Consider the following 19588-nt stretch of genomic DNA (forward strand, 5'->3'; position numbering starts at 1 on the left):
TACAACCGAGATACACACATGTAAGTCGTACTACCTTAAGACGTCATTGTATCAGGTTGTGGGAGTGTGCTAAAAAAGAGTTAATCGAGTCTTTTCATTCTTTAGAAGCCATGGTTAGTTTAACTACCGATGTTTGGTCGGCACCACACGGGTTGCCCGAATCATACATATGTGTCACAGCTCATTGGGTTGATCCGGTGACATGGCAATTGATGAAACGCACCATCGCTTTTGAAAACTTCCCGTTCCCACATACCCGAAAAATTGTTTGAATTACTTGATGAAGTTATAACGACTTACAACTTGAGAAATAAAATATTTTCGATTTCGTTTGACAACGCTTCAAACAATACTAAGGCGGATGAAAAATTTATCATTAAATATTCACCACCTTGTTTCGGGGATTTTTTTCATGTCCGATGTGTTGCACATATCATCAACTTGGTTGTTCAAATAGGTCTTGACAATGAAAACATTTGTGATGATTTAAAATACTTTAGACTTATGTTACAAGATGTCTTCAAAAGTGGTAAAAGAAGCATCTTGAATATAAGAACTATTGCAAGTCGGTTGAAAGAAAGTATTTGGGGCCGAATTGGGACGTTCCAACCCGTTGGAACTCAACTTGTCATATGTTAAAGTGTGCTTTTGCCCAACGCCAAACTTTACAAGCTTTTCATAACAATCTTGTTGAAGAACGCGAGGCCGATATGTTTCCGGAAAGTGTTTGGGTCAAAGTCGGTTATTTATTGGAGTATCTTGAAGTGTTCAAAAAGTCAACAACAAAATTATCGGGAGTCTATTACCCTACTAGTTGTTGGGTTTTGCAAGAATTGTACTATATGTCTTGTGTTTTTAAAAGCTTTGCGAAGAAGAACAAACTCTTCGAAAATATTGTTGCAGTGATGAAAGAAAAGTTCATAAAATATTTTGAAAACATACCGCCGGTCTTTACTTGTGCCGCCGCATTAAACCCCTATTGGAATGTTAATGGGGTTGAAACAACGATTGAGGAAATATTCGACAACTTAGGTATGCACGAGATTGACCCGAAGTTGTCGACGGAAGCGAAGGACAAGTTCAACAAAAACCTTCAAGACCTTTATGACCATTATTTTCAAATGTATGGTCCAAGCACGATATCGTCTTTTGTGAAAAAAACAACAACTAGTAGGCCGTGCAATGACCCACTTATAAACTTGATGAATGGGATTCGTGAATCGGCGTCTAAGAGGCAAAGAGGAAACACACCAAGTAGCGAACTTGGTCGATATAGTGGAGCAAACTATGTTGAGGGCGCAACGGTCGACGAAATTCGCAATATTGATTTGTTGGCTTGGTGGAAAGGTAAACAAAACGAATTTCCCATTCTATCCGCCATGGCTCGTGATTTGCTTGCCGTACAAGCCTCAACGGTTGCTTCCGAATCGGTTTTTTCTCTTAGTGGGAGGGTGTTATCTATGCGAAGAACAAAACTAACTCCCGAGTCTCTAGAGGTTTGCATTTGCCTAAAGGACCATTTGGATGCGGTGGATCGTGTACAACACAAGGCGAACTTTGAAGACGAAATACCAATAGAGCGTCATATTCATGATGAGGAGGCGGAGGAAGGGGTTTCTTCCGATAACGAAGACGAGGGTGAAGACGAGAATGAAGACGAAGAAGAGTTGTAATTATTTGTTTTGGTAAAATTATTTGTAACTTGTTCAACTAATATTTAGTTTTGATTTGTTTTATTATAATTACTTTTGTTACTCATGATTAATTTTTGTTACTTTTTTAAAAACGACGAACATTTTATTTATTTAAAAAATAACTATTACAAACATTATTAAAACATAAACGATACTAAACATAACAACTAAAACATAAAAAACAAAGTCCGTCGTTTTAATCCGGGAATACTTATTTTTGGGTTGTAGAGCCGGACGACTCTCCCACTTCCGTTTTTTTAGCATCCAAACTTCTTTTCTCTCGACAATACTTATTCGTATGTTTTCGTAATGTCGAGTTGGACCCTGCTTTAAGAAACTTCGAGCAATATTTGCAACGTGCCAACTCATGTGAGTCGGTCATGAGACACAAATCATAATAACCCAAACATCGGGGCATCTTGTTGTTTCGATCACCATAACAACGTCATCATTAGTTGCCATTTGTTGTCGGTTTAAGGTTAATTGTGGTTTGGAGTGTGTTTTATAGTTTTGGAAGTGGTTTAACAAGTACACAAACAAACCTTGCTATTTAGCGTAAAAAAATAACCTATTTATAATTAAAAAACCGGTTCCAACGGTCAAAAACGGCTATATAGCCGTTGGAACCGGTTCCTAACGGCTATAATATTTAAATTTCAAAAAAAACCGGTGGAACCGGTTTTTACGTAAAAACCAGTTCCGGTTCATACCCTACCCGGTTCTTAAAAGTTAGCATATCTGGGCATCGGTTCGGGTCGGGAACCGAACCGGTTCTTGATTGGAACCGGTGCCATTTTACAACCCGGTGTGAAAAAACCGGTTTCGAACCGGTTCGGGTTTTCCAGTTGAACCCGATTTGTGCACCTCTACTTGAAAGGCCTTGATCAACAGACCTCAAATCTCTAGATTTACAACTTAAGACCCTTATGCCGATTTGCAAGCGAGAACACCGAGATATATTGAGTGTGTGTGTGTGTTAAGCGAAGCGATCAACCAAATATTGTACTTTATTTGCATAATAAACTTTGTTCAATTATGAGGGTTTAGTTATCGGTTACAGCACATTTACATTGTTAATGAAAAAAGGACATTTATATATATGGAATATTCCATAACATATAATGGGTTATTCCCAGAAAAAATAAGCTTGATTTTGATCCAGAGAACTCGTACCCTTGAACCGTCCATTCGAATAACTTTAAAAGCTTTAACATATCTATATTAGCGAAAGTTAATTGAGATAACACTATAGCTAATAAACCTTCCTTACAAAAACTATCATTTAATATTGTTTCATAAAAAATATCATACTCGCGTAGGCCTATGATGGTTCAGCGTACACGACACCCACCCCATTGTGCATGTGAACAAACTTTTAAGTGTGTGTTTCTTTCAAAATGTTATATCAATCACATAAATTGCACAGTAAACACCTGTGTTTGTAAAGGATATAACATGTAAATATTGGCATCAACCATTCAAGTTCTTAAACCGCAAATATATTCTCTTTCCATTTTCTTTGTTTTAAATTTTAATACAGAAGCAGACCGTGGATTAGAAGTTAGTATCTGGAAGTCATAACAAGAAAACATGACAAGCCACATGGTTCAAGAATGTCAAGCTTTAATTATGACAACCAAACAGAAACTTTTATAAATTAGCAGGAGAAGAAGAATGTTAGAGTTTTCCTTTCATGTTATTAACCTGCAATCCATTTGCTTTGTTACTTTATTTGCTTGGTGTCCTTACTGTTGACCTGATTCCTTGTTATCACATGTAGATTTGCATTAAACAATGAACTCACCCAATATAATATATAGTTGTTGGAAATAAACAATGAAATCACATGTAGATTTGCATTAAACAATGAGGTCACATGTAGATTTGCATTAAATAATGAACTCACCACATGAGCAATCCAAAACACCAAGTGAAAGAAAATATATATATATTTGTTGGAAATAACAAAGAACCTATAATACACAACTAGGTTATTTCATGTGTTAATGGGTTGCTAGAATGCTAGGATTGCTAGCAAGTGTCATGATGCTAAAGATGATGCTTATGAGGGTGGGTTTATACCTATGGAAAACAACTTTAAACCCTTAATGTTGATATCAAGCGATTGACACCGACAAAGTTATAGCTTCTGATGACCAGATGAGCAACTTACTACTGACATAAGTTACCAATCAAGCTACTATAGATGACAACTTGCTACTGATCAATATCAAATAAAGATTCAATGATGATACTAACTTTATTGGACAATATGTTGCCACCAGCAGTAAATAATAAACAATGATAATATTATTTACAATGATCACACACCAATCTCAACCTCCATATATTCACAATCAATAAACAAGAATCAAATGGCAATTGAGAAAGAAAACAAATAAAAACAACCAGCTGTTCTTTATACACTTATCAAACAGCTGAATCTCCTTCAAAAAAAAAAAGAATTATTTCACAAAGCACACACACCAAATTGGAGATAGAAATAAATAAATAAATCCCATTCCCAATTATGTTTATTTTCCAGCCCGAAAGAGTTGACTTCCAAGGGTCACAACCCATAATCGTTGTCAAACTCATTTCCTTCTCAAGTATTCGGTCTAACTCGGTTACCACATAACTCATTGCGGGCCTTCTCCACTTGATACCTCCACACACCGAATTATCAGGTGGATGTATTCTTCCATACCTTTGGTTGTAAAGCTGCCACTTTATTGTAATCGTTTTATAGTAAATTATATAAAACTTCAATTATGTTTATTTTCCAGCCCGAAAGAGTTGACTTCCAAGGGTCACAACCGGGGTTCCTTCCCCCATAATCGTTGTCAAACTCATTTCCTTCTCAAGTATTCGGTCTAACTCGGTTACCACATAACTCATTGCGGGCCTTCTCTCACTTGATACCTCCACACACCGAATTATCAGGTGGATGTATTCTTCCATACCTTCGGTTGTAAAGCTGTTACCCATTCGTGCATCAATGATGCTAGAAATAGTGCCTGCTTCTTGATGGTTTTGAACCTTCAATAACAAAAAATAGGTTTATAGAACAATCTAGAAAGATCTAGAACAATCTAGAACAAAAAGATATATACCCATTCAACAAGATTTTGGTTGGAGTTTGAATATAGTAATTCCACTGCTTCTTGCCCGCTTACCAACTCGAGCAGGAACACACCGAAGCTGTAAATGTCACTTTTTTCAGAGAAGCGTTTAAATTCTCGTACCCTGTAACCAATAAACATTCAGAATAATACTCCCGAAAAAGAATAAGAAGAGGCAAGAAAAGTGGGCCTGTAAACGAACCGAACTATAATGAACAGTTCAGCGGGAAGTTCGTTTATTTACTAAACAATCAGACATGTACAAAAAAAAATCTGTTCATTTAGTTAAAAGAATGAGCATGAACACATGTCTTGTTAGTTCAGTTATGTTCGTGAACATTCACTTACATTTTTTCGTTTAAATTTGTTTATGTTCATTTATGTTATTTTACAGTTATCTCTTTTGGCGTTATAACTTTTTAGACCCAGTACATTGTTCTTCACATTACTTTTAACTAGTTTTAGCACAGTTATATTTGTTCGTTTACGTTTGTGAACCGTTCGCTTATATTGTTAATAAACGAACACAAAGATGTTCATTTCTTAACAAACAGACATGAACAAGAAAACATCGTTCGTTTAACTGTTCATGTTCGATTGTTTGTTCCGCTAAAAGTTTAACAAATGGACACGAACATTCTCCGTTCATGATCGTTTACAAGCCTAATGAAAAGAGTACAACTCTGGAGCAAGGAATATCTCATCAATCCTAGCTTGAGAAGACGGGCCTGCTGAGTCAACTCGGTTCAAGAAATTTCGCACACCCGCATCAGCAACTTTTGCTATAAAGTTCTCATCTACAAGAACGTTTGCGGTCTTGAAATCCTTGTGAGCCAAGCGCGGGCTTAATGAGTGAAGGTGAGCCAAACCTGAACATTAGAGAATACGAATGGGAGTTACATGCGAAAAAAGCATTTTCTATCTAAATCTGTATAATAATAATAATAACAATATTAAAGCAGCTCAATTTTTTCACAAGCAACTCACAAAATGTTGCGTTTTTATGTTTTATCTTAAATAGACGAACTAATACCAAGAAAGCCAAAAATGCTCACTGATTTTGCAGAGGATCACCTTTAGCTGCACCAAGAGCTATCGAAAGTCTATGCTTGAATTCAAGTTTTTCTTTAGTAACATGGCCAGCCCCTAAATGTTTTCAAATCATGAAATATCATACATTAAAATGCATGAACATTAATAAAGTAGTTAACATAAATGGCTAGCAGACAGATAATTACCATACAAGTGGATCGAAACACTTCCGTTTGGTACATACTCGTATACAAGAATCTGTTGACCACTTGCTTGACAGTAACCTAACAGAGTCACAATATTCCTGTGCTGAATAGATGCCAGATACCTCACCTATTTAGAAGTTACATATTTCAATGTAACAGTAACGGATTCAAAAATTGTATTGAAACATTAATATAACTACCTCATTTACAAACTCTTCAGTAGGTGGAGCGAACCGTCTTTTTATCGCTACAAGCATACCATCATGAAGCAAACCCTTGTACACCTCCCCGAATTTTCCTTCACCGATCAAACTTTTGTCACTAAAGTTTTTTGTAGCTAACGATAATTCATCAATCTCAAACTGTCTGGTTTCTCGAATAACTAGTTGAACCGCCTGCGGTCTTCCAGCTAGATATAATCATAACAATCAGTCAATCATATTATTACTACTCCCTCGCTTCGAAACATAATGTTCAAAGTAAAAAACTTACCTTGAGAGGGATCAGAAGAGTCGGTTTCTGACGTTCTAGCAACGCTTCTGTTATTACAAAGGAAGAACCATGTAACGAAAACGACAAACACGATTAAGGCCATAGCTCCTGCAGCACCTCCCGCTATTGATGCAAGATTTCTTGACATTTGGTACACTTCACATGTCTAAGAAAATAATTAACACCATTAGTATATTACATACATTTAATGTAGAATTGAGTAAGAGCAAAATTAAGCCACAAATGAATAAAACCCACTTGAAGAAACAAGATTAAGATTAAATCTGCATAATTGATTTAGATCTAGTCAAATGCTGAACCCAATTGGATTAAAAACACTGAAGAATCAAACAACAGCAGAAACCAAAGTGAAATAGGAATAGGCAATCAGAGAGACTTACAAGTGGGCAATCGGAAGCTCATTGTGTGGTTTGATTAGCAATCGTGAGTGAATGTGATCCAGGCTTTATGATTCTCTTCTACCCTCTGCTCGCTGTCATCAACAATCCACTCTTTTGCTTATTATTATTATTATTATTATTATTATTATTATTATTATTATTATTATTTATTTATTAAACTCTTGTTTTCGTCTTTATGTTATTAATAATAATATTATTATTTTTTATTAACTCACGCCTCCACCTTTCAATCTCTTGTCATTTTAGCCCCCATCGTTTGTACTTTTGCACGTATGTTTCGAGATGTTTTATAGCCGCTCGGTCTCATTGATTCACAGGTTGGATCGGTTTTAAAAATCGAACGTAGAGTGGTAATAAAATATGGAGCATGAAATAAACGTAAATGAAATTTAGATGATTTTGAAGGCTTGATCCAAGCACTAACTAGGTTAATTTGTTATCATCGTAACCAGGTGGTCTTTGTGTAAATGGTTTCTTGTTTGACATATTTGGTCTAGTTATGATGATAACATTGCATTTTAACCCTGTAATACACAATGTTGATCGGACAAATTGGTAACAAAAGAGTAACTAAACTCTGTATCTAAGATAATTTTTTTAACAGAATAATTTTTTTACAATAATGGCAAAAACATAAATCCACAAATTGATTAAAAAAGGTTTAATACATTACATGTATATAATAAAATCTTAATACCTTAAATATAGAAAAAAGTGACTGCTTCAAATTAAATGTTATGAAAAGTTTAAAGATCTTTGTGGATAAATGGTTCAACTCAAGAGTTCAAGTCCTATATGTGATACAAAATAGGGGTTCAGGTTAGGCGAGAGAGTTTTCTCACATATGATGGGTTTTCTTTTAAGATCATCCTCATTTACAAACAAGCCCAACTTAATCTTTATTATAAAACTAATTTATCTCACTTTAACCTATCAAACCCAAACTTTCCATACTTATTAGCAACCCAACCTATCAAATTTTTATTAAATAAATATAATTCATAATGTTGTTTTTTTATTAAAAGTGACTAGAAATATAAAAAAGTAATAACTTTATTAAAAATTTAACAATACATTTAATTTAAAAATATTTTAAAAAAATAAAAAAAAAGGTAATTATATTCAGCAAACACACTTAATATTTATTTTATATTTAAAAATGAGAAGTATGAGAATGATTTGTGATATAATGCTAAATATATATGTTTCCTTTGTTTATTTTATTTAATATTTTAATTTTTTTTATTTGTTTTTAGTCAAGATTTGTATACTACTAACGTTTCTATATTTCGTAGGTTCCGGGATTTGATCGTGATTAAAAAGAGCGAAAAACAAGCTAAAACGAGCCAAAACGGAGATCTGGAACGCGTCAGGAAGAACCAGAACAGAGAACCGTCAGATCGGGCCGGTCTGACCGGCCCCCATAGAGAAGCACGCCGCGCCGCGCGAAGGGGGAAGGCAAAAAGCCCTTAGCGCGTCGCCTAGGCAATGCTGATGGGTTTTTAATTCGTTTTTTGCTTAATGTAGGGCCTTGTTTTCGCTATTTAAACACCTTTAACTTAAACCTGACATAACCTGAAGCCACCAGCCGATTTTGGAGAGTTCTTGGAGCTATTTTATGCGTTTGTTGGTGAATTTGAAGGCGAGAGAACATCCGGTGAAGAGCTACACGTTAACGTTCTAGTTTACGGGTTTTATCATCTTCGATTCCCCATTTCTTACACTTTCACCATGTTTGCGTTATTATTTGTTTTGTTTGATTTAGATTTTAATATGCTAGGCTAAATTCCGTAGACTGCCTAGGTCGTGATGAACCTTAGTTCGGTTTGATTTTATTTGGATTTTCGTTTCGTTATGGATATTATGTTCTAAGTAAACGGTTGAGTTTTATTTAGTTGATGCGTATGATTACTTGGTTTTGTTTAATTGAATTTATTGTTTCACATTGACCTTGTTGATTGTTTCATAGGATAGGGTTTTGTTAGGTCATTTACTTTGTGTTCTTGACTAGTTTGTGATTAATATCGATTAAAATCATAGGAACAATAAAATCAATTAAACAAATAAAAGTGAGCTGCTAGTCTAAAAAGCTGTAAGGTGATGGGCTATTAATATATCTTTGCCCGTCGGGATTACTAGATTTAGTTCTTCGTAAGGAGTCCGTCTAGGTTTGATTGTCAGATTAGTCTATTAAGTTAATTGAATCTGCTTGACTATCTTTGAATTCCGCGCTGTAAGGTAGGTTTTCGTCATAAAAGATACTTAGACATAAGCGATTAAATAACCGTAAAGAAGTTTAATATAAAACTGATGAGTCTTAAAACTTGTTAGAAATCCATAGGCGTCTTCTTGAAATTCAAGGGCCCTGTTCGGTTTTCTGTCAAGGGTCTATTTTATGATCCTGGTTCCATAACTTGCGTTTTTCCATTTAAATTAATAACCGTAACTTTGGGGATTCCGGCCTGGGTAGTTATTTTCATCATCTGAATCAATCCAAGTTTTCTAAATTGTTTATTAGTTAAAACTAATTAGGGTTTAAGTTTTATTAATTAATTAATAAGTAATGATTATGTTTTATTATTATTATAATAATTAGGGTTTGTTTTATTATTATATTAATTAGTTTATTAATAGTTTAATTAAAGTAATCATTAGTTAATTAATATTAGAGGTTTAATTAATTAATTTTAAAATCCCCCTCAAATATTATTAATAAATAGTCGTGTCTTGTAGTTGAGTCTAATTTGCTAGTTTCGTAATTTAAAGAGTCTCGTGGGTTCGATATCCGGACTTACTTAGCTGTACTAGAGTCGACCGGTTCACTTGCCGGTTTGTAGTTTAACTTAAGTTTAAGGGTCTAGAGTATTACTTAGTGTCTAGATTAGTACAATTTTAGTTATTTATATTATAACTACTTTTAGCACATCAAGTTTTTGGCGCCGTTGCCGGGGACTTTTGGCGATTGTGTTGCTAGCTTTGATTGGACTTATTTGCTATATACGTGCTATTGTGTTTTTGCTTTTGAGTTTTTAGGGTTTTAGTTAATTAGATAATTACGTGTTTATTTATTTATTTTTCCTTTGAGTCGTAGGTGTCTAGTTGTTCGTAATTTTGCTTATTTAAATTCTTGTAATTATGTGTGACATTTGTAATGGACCTCACTTTACCATTAAATGTCCATACTATAGTAACCTTAATTGTGATACGTGTGGTGATCCTCATTTACACTATGATTGTCCATACAAGGGTTCTTGCTTTATTTGTTATAGATGCGCTGGTTGTCATATGATTCGTGCATGTCCATATAATCGTACTAACCCATCTGTGCAGCCGGTACAAAATTTTTCACAGGGACCTTTTCCGTATTATTTTGATAATTCGTATCAGCAACCTCAGCAAAACCAGGAGCAGTGTTATGATCAATTTTCTAAAAGCGTTTCTGATAAGGATGTAGCTGCTATGGGTAGGATAGAAAAGATGTTGGTCCAATACATGGCTACAGATACCCAAAAGATGCTCGTTGAGTATGATACCATCTTCAAAAATCACTAGGATATTATTACAGATCTCCAACGTCAAGTAGAAGAAATTTCTAGGAGACTGGATGAAGAAGATGAAATGGAGAGGTTAAGATCCTTGGAATATGTTGAGCACTCAGATGAGGAGATCATTCAAGTAACGGAGACAAAAATGGATGTTGAAGTCCCACCTCCGGTTTCACATGCTATTATTGATTTTTGGAGTGACTCTGATGATGAGATAAACGAAGAGGAGAGTGTGCAGCTGGAGGAGCAACCGACACCTGGTTATAAGTATGATGCGGAAGGCAACTATTTGGGATACATGAATCGGTTGGGCGAGTTGTTCCCGATGTTTCCAGAATAAGGGAACGAGCCAATCATGGAATATGTAGATGAAGAAGAGGATATCATCCCGGATACGGAGACACGAGTGGTTGATGAAGTCCCACCTCAGGTTTCACAGGTATGTGTTACTAATTGTACTGAGTTTTGTAGTGACTCCGATGATGATTGTGACGAGGAGGAGTGGGCTGCATATCTGAGATTAATTATGGTGAAACTTGTGTTTGAGGAAGATATAGAATTGGGAGAGTCACTCGAGCTAATGTTTGGTGTTGAGGATATGGTTAAGGTTGATAATGAGCTTAATGAGGAAGATGAATTCTTGAATCTGGAGTTGGATGGATTGTCGGATTATGACGGGGGAGACACATTAGACGTTAATGAGGATGTTGCGTTTTTCGAGGCCCTCCTTGTAGAGGATAGTGTAGATGAGGATGTGGTGTTAGAGGAAGAACACCATTGCCGGCCCGTGGATTGTGTTTTGAATGATGATCAGGAATCAAAACCACGGGAGAAGGTCGAGGATGAGAAATTACCTGAAAACCGAAGTTGCATATACTTTAGTAGATGGTCTACGGGAGTGAAAAAGCCATTAAATGTCAAACACGACCAGTCTTCTCGATACTTACAACGCATTCGGCACTTGCCAGGTAAGTTTAAATATAGGTGGTCTGACCCGTTACTGATTTTTAATTCTAATTTAATATTTTGCGGTTCCATCATTGATATATTAATGTTTGATAAATTCCGGGTGGAACTAAATGGGTTAGATAGGGTCCAGATTAAGGAGAAACTTCCTGATTAAGTTCAAGTGTGGGGAGGTTTCGCGGAGTTTGTATATTTTATCGAGTCACTAATGTAGTTTTTTGTAGTTCGTCTTTGTTTTTGTGTTTTTAAGTTTAGCTAGTTTGAAAAAAGATTGAGCTAGAGAGACAATCCCCAAGGAAGAGTATATTGAAAAAGACAAGTGTGGGGATGGAGTAGCAGTGGAGCCGTATACTTTATATTTATTTATTTGCTACTAATTATTCATGTTTTATTTGTGGGTTGACGTACTTTAATTGCATAATATCTATCATTATGATAAAATACATTTATAGATATGTTTGTTTTGTTTTGTCGTGTCCGTTCAGAAAAAGGGAATGAGTTACCAATTCGTGTTGAGCGGTCGGTAAGGAGAGCACCCATGGAAATAGACTGGCACATTGACAGTCTCGCATATTACCAGCTAAGTCTTTTCCATTGTACTTTGTTTTTATGTTTTCATGTTTTTATTTTTATGTCTTTGTTTTTATTTTTTTAGGTTTTTGCTTTTTATTTTTTTTATTTATTGTTAGTTTTGTTTTAAATATTTTCGAGTCGTGTTTCCCGTGCCCGCATTGAGGACAATGCAAAATTTAAGTGTGGGGATGGGACACAATTGTTTTAACTAATTTTAGTTTTATTTTCGTTTTTGTTTAAAAAATAATAAAAAAAATTTGAAAAAAATTGAAAAATGTTTTAAAATGTCCCTTGAATCTAGTTTTTTTTACGTTAAAGTAGGAGATGATGATATTTATCGGAAATTGGTTTCTCAAACTACTAATAATATGAGATAAATAAAAGAAAGCGCACTTAACTTGGGATGTGTCAGTAGACTCAGGCTTGAAAATGAAAGGGCAAATTTGATAAAATGATTAAAACGGAAATCTCTTGTGGGTAAAGCGTTTTGTCCGTGGAAAATAAGTAATGAAAGGTCGGGCCATACTCAAGCCTCAATTATTGTTATGAAATGTGGAAATGTTATAAAGTTTAAAAATCTGAATTCGTTATCATATGATGCTTGAGTAGGTTTAACGTTAGAGTATGCCGTGTAGCATGTGATATAAATCTTAAACTGCTAGTTTTGTGTTTTACACCTCATCGGTGTATGGTTTTATAACCTTAAATCCTGTATTGATGGGATGCTTCGGGTCCGGAGACCATGGGTCTGTATGCAATCTATTCATCTGGGTATTCACAATTCCTAAGTGGGGTTGTGGATATTTAAAATAAAGCCAAAAAAGAGCAAACCCTTATAAGTCTATAAACATGATCACAAGAGTACAAAAGTACAAATTCACTACAGACTTGATCATCCACGTTGTTAGCCATGTTGGGTCCCCTTGCTCGCGTCTCATTACCATTAAGAAACGGACCACAAGAGACACGCTACATGTAAGCCCTACAGATAAAATTTTGCATACTCACATATGGTGATGGATTTGGGGTGTTGCTTGATAACGGGGGTATGTCATGTTGTTTGGAGCACTAGCTATAAAATAATTGAACCTTAATCGTATCTAATGGCTGCTTGGTAGACTTTGATGCTTAAGCTTAAGTGGATAAACAATACCCTTGATCGTCTTAGCTATTCATGAAAAAAAAATAGAGCAACAAAAAGTTTTAAATCTGCTAATTTTGAGGTTTAAGTCAAGTTGGGGTGGTTTGGTCCGGTAAAAGCTGAAAATAAGCGGGTCTTAATTGTGTAAACCACTGAGTACTATTATTGTCGGATCTTATTTGTCCCGGTAAAGATTAAGGCATGGGTTTAAGTGGACAACAATATCGGTGATCGCGGTTTTTGCGTTTTTCTGAGCTTTAAAAATTAACCTATATGTTTGTTCGACTATACTTTTCCGATTCTGATCCAACTGCATCAAACTTTTTCAGGGACGAAATAAGAATAAGTGTGGGGATATTTGATATAATGCTAAATATATATGTTTCCCTTGTTTATTTTATTTAATATTTTAATTGTTTTTGTTTGTTTTTAGTCAAGATTTGTATACTACTAACGTTTCTATGTTTCGTAGGTTCCGGGATTTGATCGTGATTAAAAAGAGCGAAAAACGAGCTAAAACGAGCCGAAACGGAGATCCGGAACGCGTCAGGAAGAACCAGAACAGAGAACCGGTCAGATCGGGCCGGTCTGACCGGCCCCCATAGAAAAGCACGTCGCGCCGCGCGAAGGGGGAAGGCAAAAAGCCCTTAGCGCGGCGCCTAGGCAATGCTGATGGGTTTTTAATTCGTTTTTTGCTTAATGTCGGGCCTTGTTTTCGCTATTTAAACACCTTTAACTTAAACCTGACATAACCTGAAGCCACCAGCCGATTTTGGAGAGTTCTTGGAGCTATTTTACGCGTTCGTTGGTGAATTTGAAGGCGAGAGAACATCCGGTGAAGAGCTACACGTTCACGTTCGAGTTTACGGGTTTATCATCTTCGATTCCCCGTTTCTTACACTTTCACCATGTTTTCGTTATTATTTTGTTTTGTTTGATTTAGATTTTAATTGCTAGGCTAAATTCCGTAGACTGCCTAGGTCGTGATGAACCTTAGTTCGGTTTGATTTTATTTGGATTTTCGTTTCGTTATGGATATTATGTTCTAAGTAAACGGTTGAGTTTTATTTAGTTGATGCGTATGATTACTTGGTTTTGTTTAATTGAATTTATTGTTTCACATTGACCTTGTTGATTGTTTCATAGGATAGGGTTTTGTTAGGTCATTTACTTTGTGTTCTTGACTAGTTTGTGATTAATATCGATTAAAATCATAGGAACAATAAAATCAATTAAACAAATAAAAGTGAGCTGCTAGTCTAAAAAGCTGTAAGGTGATGGGCTATTAATATATCTTTGCCCGTCGGGATTACTAGATTTAGTTCTTCGTAAGGAGTCCGTCTAGGTTTGATTGTCAGATTAGTCTATTAAGTTAATTGAATCTGCTTGACTATCTTTGAATTCCGCGCTGTAAGGTAGGTTTTCGTCATAAAAGATACTTAGACATAAGCGATTAAATAACCGTAAAGAAGTTTAATATAAAACTGGTGAGTCTTAAAACTTGTTAGAAATCCATAGGCGTCTTCTTGAAATTCAAGGGCCCTGTTCGGTTTTCTGTCAAGGGTCTATTTTATGATCCTGGTTCCATAACTTGCGTTTTTCCATTTAAATTAATAACCGTAACTTGGGGGATTCCGGCCTGGGTAGTTATTTTCATCATCTGAATCAATCCAAGTTTTCTAAATTGTTTATTAGTTAAAACTAATTAGGGTTTAAGTTTTATTAATTAATTAATAAGTAATGATTATGTTTTATTATTATTATAATAATTAGGGTTTGTTTTATTATTATATTAATTAGTTTATTAATAGTTTAATTAAAGTAATCATTAGTTAATTAATATTAGAGGTTTAATTAATTAATTTTAAAATCCCCCTCAAATATTATTAATAAATAGTCGTGTCTTGTAGTTGAGTCTAATTTGCTAGTTTCGTAATTTAAAGAGTCTCGTGGGTTCGATATCCGGACTTACTTAGCTGTACTAGAGTCGACCGGTTCACTTGCGGGTTAGTAGTTTAAGTTAAGTTTAAGGGTCTAGAATATTACTTAGTGTCTAGATTAGTACAATTTTAGTTATTTATTTTATAACTACTTTTAGCACATAAATTTGTAGTCTAAAAAGGTCTTTAAAAATAAAAAATAATAATAAAAAACCATAATTCAAAATATAAATCAAAAACAAAAAAAGTAAAGATAACTAAAGCGTTTCTACCATCGACCTCGTTATAAAAACCACAATGTTAATGAAAAAAGATTGATGTGTTTTTTTATTTGTCATTGTGTTTTTTTGTTTATTTTTGTCTTTGATTTTGTTTTTTTCGTGACATTGTGTCTTTTTTTCTCGATATTGTATTATATTACTCAACATTGTGTAAGGGCGGAGAAGTGGTCACCTAAGGGCAGTGAAACTACAATAATCACTGACCAATCTTGTAGTCTTGTACTCCCAGAGCATTTTTACCTGCAACTACCCTGGACCACCCTAAGGGGACTGGCAATGGTGCACCCAAACTACCCTAAAGAATTTTAATTTTTAATTAAAATATCTTAAAAATTATAATTTAAAAACTCAAAAATAAATAAATATGCATACATTATAAATTTAAAAATACAGAATAATTAAATAACATTTTATTCAATAAAACAAAGATAAAAATAATATTCCTAATTCCCTCGGTTTTTTACTTTTGTTATGAGTTCAAACGTGTCGTTATAGCATTAAACTGTCCGATCAGATCATATATCGCTGACGTGAGGTCGAAGACTCACTCAAAAATAAACCGAATACAACTAGTTAGATAGCGGTAAGCGGGTGTCGAACACAGAGAGTTTGTGGAAAATGTGTTATTAAGGAGCTATGAAATTTATCTAAATTAAACTAAGTGCAAAAGTAAATTCAAATATTGGGTTGTTTAATTTGACTAACAAAAAGAATTGTAAACAATTTAACGAGTTTTAAATCAATACGAGAAAATATGCATTCCCTCGGTTTCAGGTTTCTACGAATGCCAAAATAAATGTTTAACTGAGATGAACGATAAAGATATAGTTCGTGCTTATGCAAACGATTGTGATAATTGAAGACTAAGTACTTGGATTGTAAATGCAAGATAATCACTCAAATATCAATTAGATTATCTAACCCTGAATCCCTCCCGATTAATCTCGATTGCTTACAGAACCAAGAACTGACGGCTTAGAACATGAACTCAATAAACTAACAATCAATTCATAACACCATAATAATGAAATCAATAAGATCAAACTATTATCTTAGAAATTGCATAAACATTCAATCAACATTAATAAAGAAACCTTAAAATCCGAGGGAAAACACAAAGAGAATTAGCCAAGCATGATACGGTTCATCATCCCTTCGATTATAGTAATCATACGAATTAAAAACACCAAATCAGCAATTGGAATCACCAAACTATTGTTCTTGGACCCAAAAATCGCCCCTAGGTCGTTCCAAAGTGTTAGATAGATGAAAAGACACCCAAAAACAGAATAAAAACAAGTAGTTTCGGCATTTACAGCTCCGCACCGTGGCCTGCGGTGGTCTCCACGGTCTCCAGAATGCCACGGTACGGTGTAAACTGTCGCTTTTGATCAGTTGGATCGTGGCCCACGGTGGAGCTCTTTCTCATTTTCTTGTTTTCTTCATATCTTTCTCGTTTCAACTCCGTTTTCTTCACCGTTTTCGCCCACATTCTCGTAATTCCATTTTCTATCTTCTCCTACCTACAATTATACGAGTAAACGTAGTCATCTAATTCAACAAGATAAACCAATTAAACACATGATTAATAACGGTCTTAAATCACTTAAGGGTTGTCCAATGGACCACCCGTCAATCGCCATGTAACATCTCGAAATTTCTAGAATAATATTAATTATATTATTCAATAATGGTGGGAAAGTTTACTCGGTTAGTGGAGAAATAATATTATAAAGTAGGAGTTATTATGAGTCGGGCTTGTGTTGGGTTAAGTAATATGGGTAATGGACTTGGATTTGAAAGGAATGAAGATGAACCATGGGCTCAAGCCCATGCTCCACAATATATAAACCTTAATTACCAATTAAGTCATTCATTTCAATTCCATTCCATACACCACCAAAACACACACTTAGCTCTCTCTCATCCTACTTTCTCTCTCTAGCCGAAATCACCATGAAGAGCCGATCCCGACCCGAGGTAATGATAGTATGATATTGTAGAGATCCAAACCCGTTAGATCTAGCCGCGAAGCGAAGAGCCAACACCTTAAACCGTTAAAGTTATGAGATCCGGATGGAATCGGGAATAAAACGATCGAAATATGAGCTTAGGGATCACCCTAGCTCAGATCTGGATCAAACGAGACGAAAAACAGTGAAAACGGTGGTGAAACAAGCGAGATCTCGCTTTTCCGGCGAGATCCCGGTTTCCGGCGATGACGGCACCGGAAAGGTGGCGCCGGAAAAACGTGTATGAGGTTGAAAAGAATGTCAGAACCCTAACCCTAGTTCGTTAACGGAGACATAACGAATTAGCAAGCAATTCGTTATGCCCATTCGTTAAGAAGAGATAACGAACTAGAAGCAGTTCGTTAAGCAATTCGTTGAGTGATTCGTTACCCAGTTCGTTATGTTAAGACAACGAATCAAGTGATTCGTTACTTACCCAATTCGCTAAGCTAAGATAGAGAACCAGATGATGAACCAGACCATGATAAGATAACTAATCAGTTAGTTCGTTACTCACCATTCGCTATGTTAAGATAACGAACCATGCTAACGAATCAGCTAACGAATCAGATCACGAAAGATAACAAATTAATTAACGAATCAGGCTTAATTCATTAAAGCAAATGAGTTAGCGATTTAAATAATAATTCAAAATCCTAATGGAAAATGTGTTAAGACTGTTAATGAAAATACATTTTTCCAAACTGACCTGGCAGCTCGACCCCAGCCAGGGGCTCTGCCCCTTGGACCCCGCTAGGGCTGCCGCCCCTAGAACCCCGCTGCCCCCGGACCCCCATTCGTTGTGGGTTATAATTAAGCTAGATATACGATATGAGTAGCAGTAGTTAATTGATACGTGTAATTGTTATACAGAAGTCGTGCACAACTGAGGAAAGGGATTACAATTAACGGTGAACGTAACCGCATTCAGGTGAGTTTCTAGCCCCATTTCCTTGTTATGTTTTCGGGGCTGTGTGCATACTCGATGTGAAGTGTGAATACACTTACATTAAGTGGTAAGTGTATGTTATAATGTTTGATATGATATATATATAGATGTTATGAATGGACGTCTGTCAATGCGTGAACGATCTTCGGATATTGCATGTGTAGACAGAGAATGTAACGTTAGTCGGTGCGTGAACGATCTTCGGATATTGCGCGTACCGTCAATGGGAATGATCCCCAAGTGGTTATTAGTGTGTGTAAATGTTATGATGTAATTTGGTTATTATGTACATGATGAAATGATATAAAGTGCGTTGTATACAAGTAGAGGTAGGGTGTGATAGAAGTGGCAAGGGTCTAGTAAGGGTGTTAGTGGCATGACGATAGTACGTGGTATGGTAAACCTATACGTGACTTCGTTATTAAAGTGGCATAACGTGAGTGCGTGGTAGGGTAAGTCTATACGTGACTTCGTATTAAAGTGACATAACGTGAGTGCGTGGGAGGGCAAGCCTCTATGTGCTTCCGTAAACAAGTGGCTAAGTGGTTAGGGGGCAGTTAAGTGGTAAGGTGAATAGGTTCGACAGTGAACTATGTGTCTTCGGATACGTATATAATGCATGTAATGGTTGTATGGTAAGTTACTTGATTAGCTGACTTTTAGTATGCACGCAGATGAGCAGTTTAAAGAGCTAGCATGAGGTTGGCACATGGCATGGATTGAATGGCTGGCATCTGAAGATGGAAGAAATGATGTTTTAAATATAATGTTTTGTGTTATGGCATCAAAGAAAAGATTTAATGATTTGTAACGAATGATTTAATTTAACGTTTCCGCGAAAGTTTTAATTAACTCTGATTGTAAGAACGGTGTTTATGAGCAAATTCGACGCTAAAGTAGGGCTACCGGGTTTCGGGGCCTTACACGCCATTTCTAACACACTTGGTGTTGTGTATGATTGCTTGATCCTCTCTCCGGACAAAATAACTCCAAACTTATGACCATAAACCCAACGTTCGTTGTTCCATGGGGATTGGGGACCATGTCTTCAAAAACATAATCCAAGCCTTAGCTAACGTACTTCTTCCTCATAACTCCATTTTCGTGACGCAATTTGCTGGGATTTGGTTGCTCCATGTAAATATTGTTTGAATTTGAAGATAATGAAAAAATTGTTGTAGAAAATTGTATAAACGTGTTTGATTATTTATAA

General features: G+C 35.6%; 2 protein-coding genes across 2 annotated transcripts; one reads left to right on the forward strand and one right to left on the reverse strand.

Annotated features, from left to right (window-relative positions):
• Positions 1-4466: 4466 nt before the first annotated feature.
• On the reverse strand, positions 4467-7057 carry LOC143577107 (proline-rich receptor-like protein kinase PERK1). Its single transcript, XM_077061038.1, has 8 exons — positions 6948-7057; positions 6547-6712; positions 6255-6463; positions 6055-6181; positions 5891-5962; positions 5499-5685; positions 4808-4940; positions 4467-4733 (listed from the first exon to the last, which is right to left on the reverse strand). The coding sequence occupies exons 2-8, from the start codon at positions 6692-6694 to the stop codon at positions 4470-4472; spliced, it is 1140 nt and encodes a 379-aa protein (XP_076917153.1). The 5' UTR covers positions 6695-6712; positions 6948-7057; the 3' UTR covers positions 4467-4469.
• A 3175-nt stretch (positions 7058-10232) lies between these two features.
• LOC143577108 (uncharacterized) lies at positions 10233-11833 on the forward strand. The gene is made up of 2 exons (XM_077061039.1): positions 10233-10952; positions 11061-11833. The coding sequence occupies exons 1-2, from the start codon at positions 10869-10871 to the stop codon at positions 11634-11636; spliced, it is 660 nt and encodes a 219-aa protein (XP_076917154.1). The 5' UTR covers positions 10233-10868; the 3' UTR covers positions 11637-11833.
• Positions 11834-19588: the final 7755 nt, after the last annotated feature.

Source organism: Bidens hawaiensis, unplaced genomic scaffold (genome assembly GCF_021521415.1).
Source record: "Bidens hawaiensis isolate Kalapana, Puna unplaced genomic scaffold, B.hawaiensis_p1.1 tig00028464_1, whole genome shotgun sequence".
Classification (NCBI taxonomy): domain Eukaryota; kingdom Viridiplantae; phylum Streptophyta; class Magnoliopsida; order Asterales; family Asteraceae; genus Bidens; species Bidens hawaiensis.